The 17,893-nt window shown below is 46.1% G+C and overlaps 2 protein-coding genes and 1 long non-coding RNA gene across 8 annotated transcripts; 2 read left to right on the top strand and 1 right to left on the bottom strand.

Annotated features, from left to right (window-relative positions):
- Positions 1–120: 120 nt before the first annotated feature.
- LOC113155282 lies at positions 121–1,367 on the bottom strand. The gene is made up of 2 exons (XR_003298112.1): positions 1,237–1,367; positions 121–426 (listed from the first exon to the last, which is right to left on the bottom strand). It is a non-coding gene; the product is annotated as an uncharacterized LOC113155282 (long non-coding RNA).
- gabpb2a (GA binding protein transcription factor subunit beta 2a) lies at positions 1,315–9,285 on the top strand. 3 transcript variants are annotated; one of them, XM_026349799.1, is made up of 8 exons: positions 1,315–1,446; positions 3,388–3,495; positions 4,367–4,534; positions 4,916–5,110; positions 5,388–5,556; positions 5,640–5,816; positions 5,892–6,010; positions 6,505–9,285. In XM_026349799.1, exons 2-8 carry the CDS (start codon positions 3,388–3,390, stop codon positions 6,853–6,855), a joined length of 1,287 nt encoding a protein of 428 aa, XP_026205584.1. In that variant the 5' UTR covers positions 1,315–1,446; the 3' UTR covers positions 6,856–9,285. The 3 variants fall into 3 exon arrangements, with proteins under 3 accessions (XP_026205584.1, XP_026205583.1, XP_033182089.1); XM_026349798.1 differs by lacking the exon at positions 1,315–1,446 and adding an exon at positions 2,123–2,256; XM_033326198.1 differs by lacking the exon at positions 1,315–1,446 and adding an exon at positions 2,745–2,823.
- A 44-nt stretch (positions 9,286–9,329) lies between these two features.
- Positions 9,330–16,729, top strand: anp32e (acidic (leucine-rich) nuclear phosphoprotein 32 family, member E). 4 transcript variants are annotated; one of them, XM_026349854.2, is made up of 8 exons: positions 9,330–9,450; positions 10,084–10,475; positions 12,760–12,909; positions 13,116–13,238; positions 13,317–13,479; positions 13,559–13,650; positions 14,505–14,544; positions 14,836–16,729. In XM_026349854.2, the coding sequence occupies exons 2-8, from the start codon at positions 10,422–10,424 to the stop codon at positions 14,919–14,921; spliced, it is 708 nt and encodes a 235-aa protein (XP_026205639.1). In that variant the 5' UTR covers positions 9,330–9,450; positions 10,084–10,421; the 3' UTR covers positions 14,922–16,729. The 4 variants fall into 4 exon arrangements, 3 of the variants coding, with proteins under 3 accessions (XP_026205639.1, XP_026205638.1, XP_026205637.1); XM_026349853.2 differs by having other exon boundaries at positions 13,559–13,668; XM_026349852.2 differs by having other exon boundaries at positions 13,559–13,686.
- Positions 16,730–17,893: the final 1,164 nt, after the last annotated feature.

The raw sequence follows: 17,893 nt of genomic DNA, 5'->3' as shown, positions 1-17,893 counted from the left end.
TTTAGTCAATATGGCAGACTCGTTTATCCAAAGCGACTTACAGGTGAGGTTCAAGATACAAAGTGGTTTATAGAAATCAGTTCTGACTCCTGCAGTTTAACATGGGAGAAAACAGCCACGTGTTCAAAAGATGATTTTATTAATAAATAAGAGAAATCTGGTAAAAACCTAGTCCTAACTAAACAAAAAATTTAACTTGACTCATCAGCTGTAACTCAGATGGGGGGGGGGGGGGTCCTCCACAGGCTACAGGTTTCTGTGGTCCAGGATCTGTAGAGGACAGAACCCTGTGAGCCAGGACCCTGAGAACCTGTAAATGCAAAGTCAGCCTCTTACATCACTTATCACGTCACGTTCTGCTGTAACGTGGTCCACTCAGGTCTGTTCCTACTGCCTCATGTGTTTCTCCCAGATCTGTGCTTCATCCTGAAACAACAAACGGTCAAACTGCAGTTTGCTGTCAGGTGAGTTCACTACAGTAAAAACAAGTTAATCTCCTCTTTAATGAGAGATTTACATCGATCTGTGCAGCGTCTTTAGAAGAGCAGGCGTGCTTCTCCTGCCTGTAGCCGTGTTCGTGTTATAGCACCAATCTGTCTGTGTGTGTGTGTGTGTGTGTGTGTGTGTGTGTGTGTGTGTGTGTGTGTGTGTGTGTGTCCTGGACTAACATTCATTATAGACTGTTCCACTACAAGAAACAACAACATGGTTAAACTCTGACGCTACTGTGATGGAAGTAGTACTCAGATCATCAGTAAGTATTATTACCACAAAGTACTGCATTTAAAATGTCACTTAAATACAGGACAAAATAGTTTGAAATACCCAAAGTACAAGTACTGTTTATGCAGATTGGCTCATTTTACATGAACATGATGTTATTTGATTATCACTTTAATGCTGTAGCTGATTTTAACCTTTTATACTGTTTGATGACTTAATTATTCTAATGTGAATTATTTTACATTCTACCGACATTTGTTTTTAATCTGATTCTGAGGATTCACTGTAGTACAAGTAGTAAAAGTACAACAGCTGCCTCCAAATGCAGTGAATTAAACTGACACTACAGCTGAATCTGAGCTGGACTTCTTACAAAACCTGTGTTTACGAGAACATAACGTTTGAGTCGTGCAGCAGGATCATCGTGTATGTTTGGGGACGAGGCCTGATCCGGGTTCTGCCTTCCACTGGTTCAGAACCTGGATCAGACCGAGACCCGCGGCTCCCACCGACCTGAGATCAGCTCCTCATGCCGCCGCTGAGCCCGCCCACGGGAGGTTAACTCACTCTGGCTTCCACCTCCGGTGTCGCGGCGCCGCCATTTTTGTACCTGATAAAACACAAAAATAACGCTTTTAAAACCCGTTCTCGGCAGGTGAACCCCTGTCAGAACCTGGTCCACATCCGAAGACGTAGCGTAGCGGGAATCTACGAGAGAAGAAGGTAAACGGTGTTTTACTTTACCTCTGTAGGAGTCTGCAGGCTAACGGCTAACGGGCTAGCTGGTAAACAGCGGGTTCAAGTTACGCACAACGAAGAGCACACTTCCTGTCCAGACTTTCAACATAAAATAGAGACACTAACTTTTCATGGAGAAAGGAGTCGTCCTGGCTCAATATACCACTACATTATTTACCCATTCACTACGTAGCTGACGCTGAAATCTGTTATAAGTATAAAATGTTTTGGCATAGTAATTGCATGGTATAGACTCCAAACTTACTCGTCATAAAAGGTGGAAACAGTGGTATCTCGTTCCATTAATGCATGCCTGTAATCCAAGCTCTGCTGCTGCAGTGGCCTTTTCCCTCAGTGTCTTCTTTCTAGCTCGGAAATTAACGCTAACTGCCATTACCTTTCTCTCCATGGAAGAATCAGTCGATTGTCTTTTTGGACGTTTTTGTGCAGTAAACATGACACATCTCAGCAAGTAGGCCAGGGTATAGCGCGGGATATGTGCTCTTATTTTGAAGGCTTCTTCCATAACATCCGGGCAGGTACCCGCCGCCTCTCGCTAACTTGCTGCAGTAAACAAGGCCGGAGGAGTCCGACAAGCTGCCGCGGCATTAAATGTCCGCGTTTTGTGTCTTGTGACTGCGCTTTGCACATTGTTGTGCTGTAGTTATTTACTGTCGAGAGACATTAGCGCACGAACCCTCCACACGCTGAGTGGTTTGTGGCGTTTAGCCAAGCTAACGTGCTAACATTAGCAGAGGAGAGCGCTCCGGTTCGCTCCTAACAAACCTGGACACGGTAAGTCGCCGCTCCGCCGTCCCCCGAGGGATAAACGACATTTTCCACGACTTTAGAATATTAGATAATCGGAAAAGAGCTGAATGTCACTGAAATCCCACACCGGATAAATCTCCGGTAAGCGGTTTGACGGTGCGCGCATGAAGAAGCTAGTTAACCGGATGTGGAAGTAGTTTTTTCTCCGTGTGTAAAATAGGAAATTTCTGTCTGACTTCCCCCGGAAAACCGACAACTTAATATCAAACGGTTTCCTGTCGGTGCTACAGTAAATGTGTTGGTGCAGGAGCTTTTAAACGGGGTCGGTGCTGGTAAATTATAGCACCGACAGGGCAGAGCGGGGGTACGTGGCACATGGCGGACTCTTTTCTGCCCGAGAAGGCGCGTAAAATGGCTCCTCAGCAGCGGAGAGAAAACCCTCGTCCATCTCCGCTGTTTCGCAATCACAAGTCCCGAGGTCCATTATCGGACAGAGTGTTGCGCTAGTCAACTAGCTTCGACTACTTTTCTTATTGTTATCCAGAAAATAATACAAACGTTACATTGAGGTTGAAAACAGTTCATTTATGGGTTAGTCTTTGCTATATTGTCATGTTCTAGCTGTGACTGATAAACACCCCAAAACAACAGCACACAGATGTTTTTTTTAGTTCAAACCTGTCACAAATCGCTTTAAATCGATTTTACAGTCAGAGACTTGTCCATCAGAGCTTTACGGACAAACAACACATAAAGTTGCAGTAAATGATTATATACTTATGGATAAATATACAGAGTCACCAGATGATAAAGAAAATGCTCCTTCTTAAATACAGTCTTCAGATGTGCAGGTGTTTTCAATTTGCTAATACTACTAATGTATGCTACAGACAGCTTACTGTTTGACATTTAAAACCAGCTTCTGTTTGTCTGGTAGTCAAGTTATTCACGTTCAAAAGTAGAAACGTTTCCATCCAGATTCTTTTATTTTTCTCTAGCTTTTTGTAGAAAAACTACTGGATTAATTCGATCATCTCCTTGATGTGTCACTTGTTTTATCTAACTTAGGTAACTAGTGTTGTTTAAATGTTCTGGGTAACAGGGTAACTTGGCTTCATTATGAAGTCTCTGTTCTGTGTATCACATCTCTGTCAGATGTCGTTGGTGGACCTGGGGAAGCGTCTGCTGGAGGCAGCTCGTAAAGGTCAGGATGATGAGGTCAGAAACCTGATGGCCAACGGAGCCCCCTTCACCACGGACTGGGTGAGACACAGTCTTCATGCTGATATCACTTGGCTCATTTTACCTGACTGTCTAGCTGCAGAGGGAAAAAAATCAGTGATCAGTTTGTTAAGTACACAAGGCTAAAAAAAAGTCAGTGTATTCCACTGGTCCTGCAGTAAATCCTCCTTCATGATGAACAGTTTCAGAGAGTGTGTTTGATTGTCTGATCAGAAACTGTAATGCTGCTATATATATATATATATGTTTCTAACCCTAATTCAGACAGTAAATAGGAGCGTGCGAGAGAGAGAAAGGAAAAACAACCATCCTTTCTGTCTCCATACCTGTTACTAACCTGGTTACCTAAGTCCTTGTAGACGCACTGACTGACACACGCCATGGAAGTAAACTGAATGTTTGTGGCCAAGGACTGTTTATTTCTACTTTGTCCTTCTCCTTTACTTTTTTTATATTTTTTAGTCAGATACAACCAACAAATGTGTTGTTCATAATCATATTTCTAAGACACATACAGTATGTGGAACATGTCTGTATATATGTTTATTTTATTTTTAGAAAACCTTTATTACTATATAGTACTACTACTTATTATTGAATTGTGGACAGGCTGCCCTTTTGAGGCGCCAAGGGTTTGGGGTTCAGTGACAACTGAGCTATGGATTTCCTAATAGACAAAATAACAGGAACACCTCTCTGTATGACATACAGTCGTTCACAAACTGTTCTCTATAATCATACAATTGAGTCAACACCTCGGAACATAATCATCTTCGGATGATGACGGAGAATTTACCGCAGATTTAGTTGTCTTGGTTTTCCTAATAAACTGACCACTGAGTGTGTTTTTGGTTTCAACGTTATCTATCGTATCTGTCCATATCTCCTGTAGTTGGGGACGTCTCCACTCCACCTGGCTGCTCAGCACGGTCATTACTCCACCGCCGACGTCCTACTGAGAGCTGGCGTTAGCAGAGACGCTCGCACCAAGGTGGACAGGACCCCGCTGCACATGGCTGCTGCCGAGGGACACACAGTCATCGTGGAGCTGCTGGTCCGGGTGAGAACTTATCTGGTCTTACACTGAGTGTGAAGGTGACATGCAGATGTTTCTGGCATCGGGCTGGGCCCAAAATGTCTGTTGATTGAATGCAGATGAAACAATATGAAGCTTATGTTAGTGTTAAAATCTTACACAGAATCTGCTGGTTAGTACGACCACGTTTCCTATCTAGATTCTCGATCAGGAAGTTCCTACTAGTCTGAAAAGACTAGACTGTAGAAAAACACATTACTCATGATTATGAGTCATACAAACAGTGTCTGGTCCCCACACCACACAGAAAAAGATTCGAAGCAGCGGAGTGGTCCATGAGCTTCTAACTCTTGGATAAATATGTTTGTTACAACTGAATGTGAACATAACTTTGTGAATTTTCAGAGCGGTGCAGACATTAACGCCAAAGACATGCTGAAGATGACGGCTCTGCACTGGGCGGCGCAGCACGGGCACCACAGCGTGGCCGAGACTCTGATCAAACACGGAGCTGACGTGCATGCACTCAGTAAGTTCGACAAGACGCCGTTTGACATTGCTGCCGACACTCAGAACACGGAGCTAATGCTGCTGCTGCAGGTGAGACAACGTCGGAGTGTTATTGTCTTCTTTGCCACTTTTATTTTTATTGTTATAGCTGCTAAACATTTTGACTAGAAATAAGTGAACAACTTGCACAAATCAGCACAAAAGTTATGTGGGGCTTTCCTGTAAATAAAGTTAATTTATAAATGTTATTTTTGCCAGCAATAAAATGTTTGTTACTTGAATCTGGAGATGACATTTAAATGTTGGAGAAACCTCTAATGTTTTTATAAATCAAGTTCTTAATTGTTATTTTTATGTATTTGAGTAGGAGGGCATGCAGAATCAGGTGAATATGAACCAGGTGAACATGAACCAGGTGAGTATGAACGTGGACACCAGCACCACCACCAACCAGCCACAGTTCATCATCCAGGGGATACCTGCCATACAGGGGGGAGTGGTCAACCTTGCAGAGCTGCTCAACAAGGCCAATGCAGGTACAAACGCACATGGTAACGCACACGGTAACACACACAACTCTTGGTTGTTAAGCGTGTGATTTGTCTGTTTTAATGTTCAGGAGATTCAGAAGAAGCGATGGCAGCCAGCGCTCTCGACTCCAACATCCAGCATGCAGCTGTCGTCAACGAAGGGGGTCAAAGGGTCATCACCATAGTAACGGACCAGCATGGTAACCTGCAGACCACAGGAGGGATGGCCCAGCCGTTCTTCGTCACTATGCAGCACGGACAGCAGAGTACGACACATGGACTTCAAACTTTCTCCTGAGTCCTGTTGGTGTATTTGGTGCTGACAGTGTGTTTGTTTTTAGTGCTGGCAGTGCCGGCAAACACGGTGACAGAGGAGGTGGTGACGGAGGAGCCGCAACCTCCACCCTCCAGGAAGAGGAAGCTGGAAGTGACCAACAACCACAGCGACGCAGGAGAGACGGTGAGTGGAAGATAATTGTATAGAGTATTGTTAGGACCCTGCGAGTAGAAGCAGCAGCAGATAAACCAGTCATGAGTTTAACTAAGCATGAAACACAGTAAAATATCAATCAAATTACTTTTTTTAACATGACAAATTTCTACAATGGTCCTTGAGCAATATATTTCCCTCATTGTTATTATGAATTTAAGTATTTGACAGACAGTATGATCCATCACAACGAAAATAGCACATAAACAACAGCTGCAAACACATGCAAATCTTCTATGTATACATTATTTATTGGCATCACAGTATCTGGTTCAAGAGACACCAGGTAATAGGAAACATTCATAGTGATAAAACACAACCACCAGAACAACAAATGTCCAGGCAGCACCTACAGTGCTACAGAATGTACGATGTCTGACCAATTGGTCTAAAAGACTAAGAAGCAGTTTCATCTGAACTAACAGTCTGAGTAGTAATGACCCTGTGACCTCCTCCCCCTGCAGGAGTTGTTGCAGAGGCAGCTGCAGGAGGCCAACAGGAAGGCACAGGAGTACCGTCAGCAGCTGCTGCGTAAGGAGCAGGAGGCTGAGGAGTACCGCATCAAGCTGGAGGCCATGGCCCAGAGTCAGGCCAACAGCACCACCACTGTTACGGCCGTCAGCACTTCCACCAACGCCGCAGCCAGCCCTGAAGAGGTGGTGGGGGGTGAGGACGAGGAGGAGGCAGCTGCAGGTGTGGTGGAAGAGGAAGGAGAGATGGTGGTGCTCCAGGAGGGAGGCATCATCATGGAAGGAGAGGAGGGTCAGGTGACGCTGGTGGAGACGGGGGGAGAGACGACGGAGGTCAGCTCCTAACGGAGGAGGGACATTGGGTGGGGGGTGAGACATTGTGACAGGAGAGGTCTGACTCGTTTGCATCCCATATACTGGAGATAGTGGTGGAGGGAAGAAGCAGGAAGACTTCAAGTAATCATTTTGATTCCACATGATTGATTTGATGCAGCAGAGAGGAGAGACAAAATGGCTTCCCTTAAACAACTTAACAAACCTAACAGTGGATTTCAGACATGCACCATTTAGCATCCATAAAAGATTTGAAGAAGCAAATGGCTGCCCCCAAAACAGGAGGAGGAAAGACACAAACAGACTAAACAAACACAATGGTGGATTTTGGTCAGGCAACATTTTGAATCCCTTAGGATGTGTCAGAGAGGAGGGACATAATGTTATAAAACATGACAGTCATAAGAGAAAGACAGACTAGTGAAGACCTAAACAAACATGATTAGTGTAGTTCTCCCTAAATATTTTTGATCAACACTTCAGTAAAGGACAAAACAAAACAGTCGTTGGATGAAAAGAGAAAGACTGAGTCTGTGTTTTAAACAGAAATGGTGGTGGACTGCAGCCATGCATAATTTTAAGTGCCTCAAAGATTTGATAACATGAAGCAAAATCACCTCACCAGAAAGGTAAAATGAGAAGACTGACAAGCTGACAGAAGAGTAGGGGAGTGCACCGTTTGGAATCATTAAATTAGTCAATGCCAGTACTTCAAAGAGGGAGACAAAAAAGAAAGACGTACTAAAGAAACAGGATGAATCAATTTTGAATCCTTTGGAGGTTTGGTAACGCAACATCAGAGAGAAAAGGCTAAATGGATTTGTGAGAGATAAATGGACGGGGAAAAACAAACACAACGATGCATTTCAGTTGTGCATCATTTCTAGTTCCACCTTGTTCTCTCAGTTAATACCTAATTAAGTGGGATGCAAAATGGCTGCAGCAGACAGGAATGAAGCTGGATAAATGGTTTGAAGAAATGGACAGAGAATGGGGCCAAATGGGACCTTCACTCAGAGGCACCTTTTTTGTTTTTGTCTGAACTGCGATCAGTGATCCCAAACGAAGGTGATGGGTTCCGGAAGTCCTACATATATGCAGATCAGTCTGGTTCTCTAACCCTGCTTTAACACACCATTTGCTTCCCTTTCTGTAAATGTAGGATCACTGAAACTAAGAGCAGCAGGGTCATGTAAAATAAGTGATGCTCATATTGCAGAGATCTAGAGCTTTAGTTTGTTCTAACCCTTGGTTTTTGGTTATCCCTGCAGAAATCATTTATATCCTTTTATTTCTATCTGTAGCTTGTAGCTTTCAGTAGCTTGCACCATTTTGCTTCCACAAAAGCCCAACTATGAGCTGTGAAAACAAAAACGTCTCGGTTTTGGACACTAAAACAGTTTTCCTGCTTTGTTGTGTTTTGGATATTATTTCATCATGTGTAACTAGGGAACGATCTCATTACCATAGATTTTCCAATTAGAGCAACAAAAATGATCCAAAGCCAAATGGCCACAGTGGAGTTTTCTTCAGCCACAAGCTGTTTGAATATACAAAACTGGTCTTTATTCGCAAACCTACATTCTGACCTGAACTGCACCAGATCCATCATGGAAACCGTTATTCCATTCAGCAATTATGATGATTAATCTTTGAAACCAGGTTTCATTTTATAGGTAGTTGGAAACATGTTGGTCCAACAGGTCTGACTGAGGCTGCGTTCACACTGATCCGGCTAAAGTCACAAATCACAACTGAGCTTTTACAAAACCTCCATTGTATGTTTGGGGAAATGGAGCTTTGTAGAAATGCAGATTTATTCGTAACCAGACTTATGGTGGTGGTATCACACCATCTCATTCTGCAGATGCTTTGTGTCCAAAAGCCCAAAACCCAGTGTCATGATAGAAACCAACACAAATGTACAAATTAGTCTGAAATCATTATTCAAATATAAAAAATACTTAACGTTACTAACTTTGTAATATAATGATGGATCATCTCTACAGCAGGGATCAAGTCTTTTGAAACTGTGTCATAGCTAAAACGCAGTCCGTCTGAGTCGACACAGTGTGGTTTGAGGTGAAATGTCTAAAACCACCTTTAAAAACAACATGCTGGTCCTGGTTTTCTGTCCTGGTTCAGGCCTGTGTGGCTCCACAGTGGAACAGCAGTTACTGATCACTACCTGTCAGCTGTCCTTCATCTCTCACAGCTTTTTCACCACCTGCTTCTTTTCAGCAGTCCGTCGTGCTCTTCGTTTTTTCTCTGATCTGTGATTCCGCGTCTTTGAGTTGAGTGTGACAGTTATTTTTATAAGCTCAGCGAAGCCGACCTTTTTCTATGTACATATAAAGTTGTATTTTTTTAACCGTACCTGAATGATGATGATGATGGCTGACTGCATTGTTAATCTGAAATATAAACACTTGTTTTTCTGATTAACAGGCTCTCTGCTGTGTTTTTGATGCCTTCACACACCTGTAGTAACCACATCTATATTAACATGCTGAAGTAGACCCAGCTCACCCACTAAAACACCGGCACAAGATACAGTCGGTGTTCGTCAAGTTAAAACTAACAGTCCTGCTGTAAACTCTCTGTAAGGTAATGTTCCGATTTTCTTCTCTTCAGAGAGTTGATTTAACTGTATGAACATTTAGTGCCGTTATACACACACACACACACAGCTGTTTGTTTTGTTTTTCTATTAACATTAGTGAGGCTACACAAATTCAAATTTCTGTAAAGATGAAATGTGTCAGATACTTAATTAAAAATACAAACACCACCCCTTTAAATACTTCATTACAAGCCCTCCATTCAAAACCGTACTGACAGGACAGTGACGCTGAACTTTTTTGAATGCTATAATGTGTCTTGTTCATTCTGGCCTTTAACCAGATGCATATTTAGTGTAAGTAACGGGATTAGTGCCAGTTCTTACCAGCTTCCGTTTTTAAAAGTTTCATCCTTTTGGTGCCAGATTCCCTGTTTTCCACTGGGGAGTTTTGTACTAAGTCAGTGTAACTTTGAATATATCCAGTTGACTTCTTCAGACTATGCTGAGATACACTTTTTTGTAAATGTTTTTGCACAAAATGAAGACTGGATTTAGTCACTTCATTCAAGGTGCATTAAAAGGAGCAGTGTTGTTAAAACAGTGAACCTATCCGTTAAGTAAGAGTTGTACATAATACTGGGAAAACATATTTAAAGTGTCTAAATATTCCCTGACAGTGATGGTGTTGAGGTGCCGGTGGTGTTAAACAACTACATCTCCCATGAGGCTTTGCCAGGCTGCCAGAGGCTTTCGGGATCCTCCCGCCCAGCTAGTGGCTTATGGCCGATCAGCCTTGATTGACAAGCCTTTCATCCAATCAGAGGCGGCGAAGGGACACGCGGCCAACCTTGTGCGGCGGGAGGCGGGACCGGGTGGAGGGGGCAGGGCGGGAGGTATCATGGAGGATCAGTAGGCGAACTGTGGCCACCAGAGGAGGGCAGGCAGCGCTCCGAGCTCCGGGAGTTTGTCAACTGTTTACCGAGCTGTTCAGTCTCCCCACACGGCACCTTCCAGCATGGACATGAGGAAGAGGATCAGTCTGGAGCTGCGGAACAGGAACCCGGCGCAGGTGAGCGGCTCGGATGCCTAATATCATTACAACTGAAATCGCCCGGGAGGGGACGTGCGACCGCAGCCAGCCTGGCCGCTTCGCTTCGCTCCTTCCGCGGATCTGCTACCGACAACACTCCGGTAAGTTCGGTGTCGGACATTCGGCCGTTGAAGCTCTTATCGATCACGTTATGGTCCGATCAGCTGATCTGATCCCCGCGGTCCCAGATGGACGTGGAAGCATCTCGCGGCTCGGTCCGTCCGCCCCCTCCTCCTCCTCCTCCGCCTCTCCGACCGCAGCTAGCGGTGGATTTACGGTTCTTATCCCGCCGCTGGTGCAGCTAACGCGGTCAAACGGCTTCATCGTGTCCCGTTAAACCGGCTCCACAAGTTCAGCGGGAACTTCGAACGCGAACCGGTCGTCGGTCAAACTAAACCGGACCAAGTCCAGTTTACCGGAGCACACATCGCACTAATACCGGTCAAATGAACCCTAACCAGCGGTCATTCGGCCGGTGACCAGACCGGCTGTTACCGGAGCTCCCCGCAGCTCAACAACAACGACGACGTCGGCGGGAGCTCCGTCCCCTGCCAGCGGACATTTTAAGTCGGCAACGGCTTAAAGTTCGACGGAAACACGGTTTATCGGGACGTTTCACCAAAGTCCACGAAGCTACACCGAGTTTAGAAGCACACTTGGGGACAGTTGGGGGTTTTAATCGGAGCCGTGTGGACGCTGCTCGGTGGCGGACGCGGGGCGCTCGGAGGTCGGTCACAGACATTTTGAGTGGAGCCGGAGTAACGCGTTACTCTGAGCTGCAGCTTAACGTTACACTAAGCGGATTATCCCTCGTGTCGAAGGGAAACGACACCGACACCGAACAATAATTCTGTTAAATGTCCCAACACGAACCGGAAAAACTGCGGCACAGCGTGACCCGTTCCTGGACCGTGACTACGGTGTAACGACCCCGTTACTGCGTCGTAACGAATCCTAACGACGGTAACGTTACTCGAAGAGCAGCCACTGGAACCAGTCAGATCCGGACCCCGTACTGGTCTAGTCCCGTGTAGCAGTTACTGGTTTAGTCGGTATTAAACCAGTAACGTGCCCGGTTTACTCGGTGCGTGATGACGTTATATAACCGGACCGCTGGTTGGACTGAGGTCCGGTTCATGAGTGAAGACTTGGTTTTCTGCTGGTTCGTGAGTGATCCGACCGGAAGAGGTTCGGAGCTGCTTCACTTCATGGGTTATTAAAGTCTCAGAGGACTCGTCATTCTCAGACCACAGTCCAGAAACCGAACCGAACCGCCACACGTTCAGTTTTATTACAGTCACTGATCCATCAACCTGCTGGTTACTGATCCATTAACCTGCTGGTTACTGATCCATCAACCTGCTGGTTACTGATCCATTAACCTGCTGGTTACTGATCCATCAACCTGCTGGTTACTGATCCATCATCAACCTGCTGGTTACTGATCCATCAACCTGCTGGTTACTGATCCATCAACCTGCTGGTCAGTCTCTTCATTGGTTTGTTAGTTAGTTAGTTTGAAGAACTGGGTTCAGACCCGGTTCACTTCAGCAGAGTCTTAGATCCAGGATTCACTGGTGTCAGGTTTTCTGAAGTGGAGGAAGCCGACAGATGGTCTGTAGAGGCTCAGAGGACTACAACCCCCCCCCACACACACACACACACTGTGTGCACGTAGATTATAGTAGGTTAACCCCCCCCCCCCCCACACACACACACACACAGTGTGCACGTAGATTATAGTAGGTTAACCCCACCCCCCACACACACACACACACACAGTGTGCACGTAGATTATAGTAGGTTAACCCCCCCCACACACACGCACACAGTGTGCACGTAGATTATAGTAGGTTAACCCCACCCCACACACACACGGAGGGGTGGTTTTCGTTGATTCCGTTCTATAACTAAACCTGATCTATATGATCCAGATCCAGCAGGAAATAAAGGATCCATGGTCTGAGACCTCGGTCCAGACTATTTATCTCCAATTATCTTTGTGTATCTCCAATTATCTTTATTTATCCTTGTTTATCTCTATTTATCTCTGTTCATGTGACTCTGTCTCACTGATTCTCTCTAATTTCTCCTGGTAAATTCTCACATCTGTCTTTTTATTTATTGTTTTTATTATGACCTTTGGTCTCTGTCCGTCCTCCGTCTTATATACGTGGACACACAGGTGGTGGCAGAATGTTTGTGTTGCGTTCACGGGTTCTCCAAACTCTGAATCAGCTCCCGTCTCGTCTCCATCCCACAGATCGCAGAGCTGGTGATCGACAACAGTCGCTCCACAGACGGGGACGTCGAAGGTCTGACGGACGAGTTCAGCGAGCTCGAGGTTCTCAGTCTGGTCAACGTGGGCCTGAACTCTCTGGCTAAACTGCCCTCGCTGCCCAAACTACGCAAGGTAACACACGGCTCAGGTTTGAAACCCAGACCAGCTGAATTCCAACATAAAAAGGTTTTATTGATCATCAGAAGCTCTGTTCTCCACAGTTACTGTCTGTGTTGTATCCATCCTCCTGGGTGTTAAACCTGTGACCTGTGACCTAAAGCCTGTGCCTGGTTCCACAGGTGATCTCACCTGTCTGAACTCTTCTCTGTGTTTGTTAGTTGGAGCTTAGTGACAACAACCTGTCCGGGTCTCTGGAGACTCTGGCAGAGAAATGTCCCAACCTGACCTACCTCAACCTGAGCGGGAACAAGATCAAAGACCTGAGCACCGTGGAGGCTTTGGTTAGAACAAACACACACACACACACACACACACACACACGCTCAGTGTAGCTGCTAACCTCAGGTTTTATGCTCCAGCAAAACCTGAAGAACCTGCAGAGTCTGGACCTGTTCAACTGTGAGATCACGTCTCTGGAGGACTACAGGGAGAGCGTGTTCGAGCTTCTGCCTCAGATCACCTACCTGGACGGCTTCGACCAGGAGGACAACGAGGCCCCCGACTCTGAGGCTGAGGACGAAGGTAGGACTCTACCTCCTTTTACCTGTTTGAACTGAACCGTGTTCCGTCCCCGGTCTGAATGACGTCTCTGTGTCCGCAGACGAGGACGGCGAGGACGGCGCGGGGCAGGCGGGCGACTACGACGATGACGACGATGAAGAGGAGGATGAGGACGGCTCAGAGGGAGGCGAGGTGGGGCTGAGCTTTCAGGTGAACCGGGCCGATCAGGTGGGCAACTCGGGCTTCGGCCTGCAGGTCGATCCACATCTGGCTCAGACTCAGGAATTCTCCCCTCTCCCACAATGCACCTGTCCTCAGCCAGGCAGAGAACAGAGTCTGTACAACACCAAACACCAACTTTTTAGTTCCAGAAACAGAACCGGGACGTTCTGAGAGCTGCAGGTGATCAGGGCTGAGGGTCTGAACAAAACCACGACCACACAAACGGGTCATGTCATGAATTCATGACAGAATCATTTAGTTTCACGTAATTTGAACCACAGGCTGTAACAGCAGGAGGTCTTCAACCGATCCACTGCTGCTGGACCTCAGCTGCCGACAGGTGGACTGAGTGAACCCAGAACTGTTGGACTCCAACAGCAGTAGCTAGACGACAAAGTCAGAAATGACTGTATGAGCTCCAGTTCTCTGTCTGGTCTGAGCTGAGCCGGTCTCCTGGATTGACCTCAGGTGTGTCTGTGTTCATTAGACCAGGTTCAGCACCAACATGGCCGACAGACTGAATGACAGGAAAAGAAGGTTGCATTTTATTTAAATGTAATACATTTAAATTTTTTCTTAACACGAAAAACTGTAGAACTGATGTTATTAATTCGTACAGTTCTACGCAACAGAACGTGTTGTAGATTTAATTCGAACACTGAGACGTTTATCAGTGAGGAAACAGTCGGACTGATGGAGATCAGCCTGGTCACAGCGACGTAGACGTGATGAGTAGATGAGTTTTGTCCGTGTCATCCAATCAGAAACCAGCTTTTATTGTGAAACATGCAGAGTTTCATTGTGTCTGTTATTGTGTCTGTCAGGAAGAGGACGAGGAAGACTATGCTGAAGAGGAGGAGGAAGGTGAGTACGATTCAACTTCACCTGAACTAATGACCTTAGGAAGCTACGACGTTCATTAATCAGGGTCAGAGAGGGAACAGCAGAACAGGGTCTGGAACTGATCGGACCTCAAAGTAAAGTGGATTAGAAACAGCTGCTTAGTGGAGACAGTCGAGCAGAGAGGTTCAGTCTACAGGAACGATGTGCTCAGTTCTCCTGCTTCTGGTTCCGGCTGGAGACGGAGCACGAAGCCGTCTTTAGTCTCTCAGATTTTAGCTGCAGGGTTCTGATCGGTCCGTTTTCTCTCTGCAGAGGATCAGGGGGGCGTTCAAGGACAGAAGAGGAAACGAAACGTAGACGATGAAGGCGAGGACGACGAGGACGACGAAGATGACTAGTCCTCCGGTGGACTGTCTTCTGCATGTTGTCCTGTCCTGTTTCTGTCAGTCTCAGTCCACCTCAGTCCGGACCCGACCTCCGCCAGACTACAACCACTGCAGCTGCACCAGGGACCGCAGCAACAGGAACAGTGAATCAGCTCCTTTCAGTTCGATAGAAAGTCGTGTCTTTATTTTTAGATAATATATCAGAGTTTATCAGAACTCAAGACTAAAACCTGGTCCAAGATCAAAGCTTGTCTGTCCACCGAGTCCATCTCCTCTCCACAGACTGATCCTGAGCTTGGCAGCAGTTCCTGATGTGTAGACTAGACCAGAACAGAAGAACGGATCAGACCGGGTTTCTGTTTGAGCACCAAAAACAGGATTTTACAGACTCCACTGGAGACTTTTCCCACTCAGGGGACGTCCCCCAGTCCAGACTACCAGACTCAATCGGACATGTGCAACATGTGGCTGGTCTTCACTCCTGGTTTCCGGTTGATCCAGTTTTAGTTGAGTCATAAAATCCTGTTAGGAGTCTTGAAGTCTGGACCGGGTTTTATTTGGCTCTCTGCAGGTCAGTCTGCAGCCGCCCTGTCCCCCCTCATGTCAGGATCTTCTTTTCCTCCTTTATCTTCCAGCAGACATTTCTGGTTCTGCAGAAACCAGAAGTAAAGACCAGCACCAGCATGAATTGGCTTAACGGGCTCCTGAACTGGGTCCACTCTGCTGTCTCTGCCCCTTCACAGACCTCCTGTAACACATCCCAGACTCCCAGTGTGTGTATGATTTGTTGTTGGGTTCTACAGGAGATGGATTAGTTCTGATGTGTTTGTTGTTTTGGAGTTGACCGCTTGTCCCGGATCAGCAGCTGATGTTTTTAGTTTGTAGTTTCCCCCCCCATGATGTCCAGACCAGCTCCGGTTCACCTTCTTCACACAGCACAGACATACCAGTGCGTTCAGGGGCTCGTTGACAAACGATCAGGTCTGAAAGGTCCCAGTTTAGATGTTTACTGGTCCCCTTTCAGGTCAGACTAGGACCGGCATCAGGTTCAAGGGTTCCGATGAAGCAGGATCAGTTTATTTCACGTACAGATGTTCACAGGTTAGAATCCAGCAGTAAAAACACAGACGGCTGTCGCCAGTCGTGTCTGTGTAACAGCAGGCTCAGGCCCTGAACGCACCGTTACAGCTGTGCAGTGCATTGTGGGACACTGTCTTCCACTGTTTACCTGTGTGAGGGAGGAGGAGTCTGACAGGTCTCACCTGTTTCTATGTCTGCTGCAGCTTCAGAAAAACTGGAAATGAAATGTTTGAAATCTTGAAACGTTTGATTTTTTCTGTGTCTGCGTCGTGCTTTGTTCTTTAATCTCCTCCCTGAACTCTGAACTCTGAACTGCTGTAAACTCCTTTGCACTTGTGGAAACAACACGTCGGTCCCTGGTTCTGATTAATCGATGAGGAGAATCCTCATTAGCTGTAGATGTGGGTGGGAAGCCAGTGAGGGATCAGGCAGGACATTAAGGCAGCGTGTTGTTTCCACCAGTGTAAAGGTCAAAGGTCACGTGTCTGACCTGTGAGGTTTTTAAGATTTTAATATTGTAAATAGACTCAGCTTCAGGTTTGGACTTTTTAATGCTCCAGATATCCGTTTTCTGCAGCGAGGTGAAGGTTGACCTGCCTCTTTGACCTTTGACCCCTGCTCACCCCTTCGTCAGCTCTTAGTTTCCCTCCATCTTTGTGTTTGTGGGAAAAATTTGTGTTGGACTTGTTGTGTTGTGTCAGAAATTGAGTTTTCAATAAAAGATCTGAAAAGAAAGTGAAGTTTGAGCTCGACTCATTTTCTTCTCACTCAGCTGTTCTAAAACCAGGACCTGCTGAGTCCGGTTCAGGTCTTGTTCAGGTCACTGTTGGAAATTACTGGATTCGATTTTATTAGTTTTACTTTTTCACCGATGAATGCTGTGAACTAGCCGCACACCTGAACAGGTGCTGAACACCTGGTGCTCAGGTGGAGCCTGGGCACTTTCAGCCCCCAGACATGACTTCAGGCTGCTGCCATATGGGCCTGCAAGATGGCGAGCAGGGCCTGGGCTGGACCAGGATCCTCACCTGATCATCTCAGCAGGTATGTTTCTGCTCACAGGTGGAGACAGAATATTCTCTAGTACTAAAGACTCTGAGGTGGGAACGTTGGTTCTACTCTGAAGACAGTGAACTGACAAACCACTCTAGATCCTGTCAGACGGAGCCGAGGGAAACTAAGAACTATTTATTTTTTTAAGTCAGTTTCCTTTAGTCCAACAAAGATTCAGTTTGTAATCAATCTGAGGTGGGATCAGGTTTTTATTCTTAGAGATCAGGATTAGTCTCTGAACGGACAAAGTAACATGAGGCTGGAAAGTGGAGGTGCCACCCGTCATCAATAAAACACGGAGGAGGAGGAGATGAAGAGGAGCTGAGACTCCACTGATCAGAAAACTTCCGGTCTCTGCACTAATTAAACATCGACTCTGACCTCAGATTTAATATTTAACAGATTTATAGAACGTCTCTCATCCAGAACCCGGACCAGAGAAACCTCAGTAACAGAAGAGTATAGTGACAAAGGTGGTGGTGGTGTGTGTGCGGCGTGTGTCCTGTGGGGGGCGCTGTCGTCTTCCTGCGTGAACCACTGGCTTCACTGGGCTGACAGATGTTCTCCAACATCAGACTGATCCAGTTCCTGGTTTGGATGAATTAGTGTTTTAGAGTTTCTCCTTTAATCTGAACAGATGAAGAAGTTAGGAAAGGAGACAAGGACATAAGGAGTTAGGATGCATCTCTGACCTTCCTGTCTTCTTCTGCTGTTTCTGTCATTGAAACACATCAAACTGGTGAATTGTCCTTTAATGGATCCAACAGCTGTGACCCCCACCCCCCTAGGAAGCTTCCTGTGCAGCTGCTCCGATTGGTCAGTGAGGGTCAGCTGATGTGAACACAAACAAC

This window comes from Anabas testudineus, chromosome 11 (assembly GCF_900324465.2).
Source record: "Anabas testudineus chromosome 11, fAnaTes1.2, whole genome shotgun sequence".
NCBI classification, from domain to species: domain Eukaryota; kingdom Metazoa; phylum Chordata; class Actinopteri; order Anabantiformes; family Anabantidae; genus Anabas; species Anabas testudineus.
The sequence above is the reverse complement of the archived record's forward strand: the minus strand, read 5'-3'. Positions and strand labels throughout refer to the sequence as shown.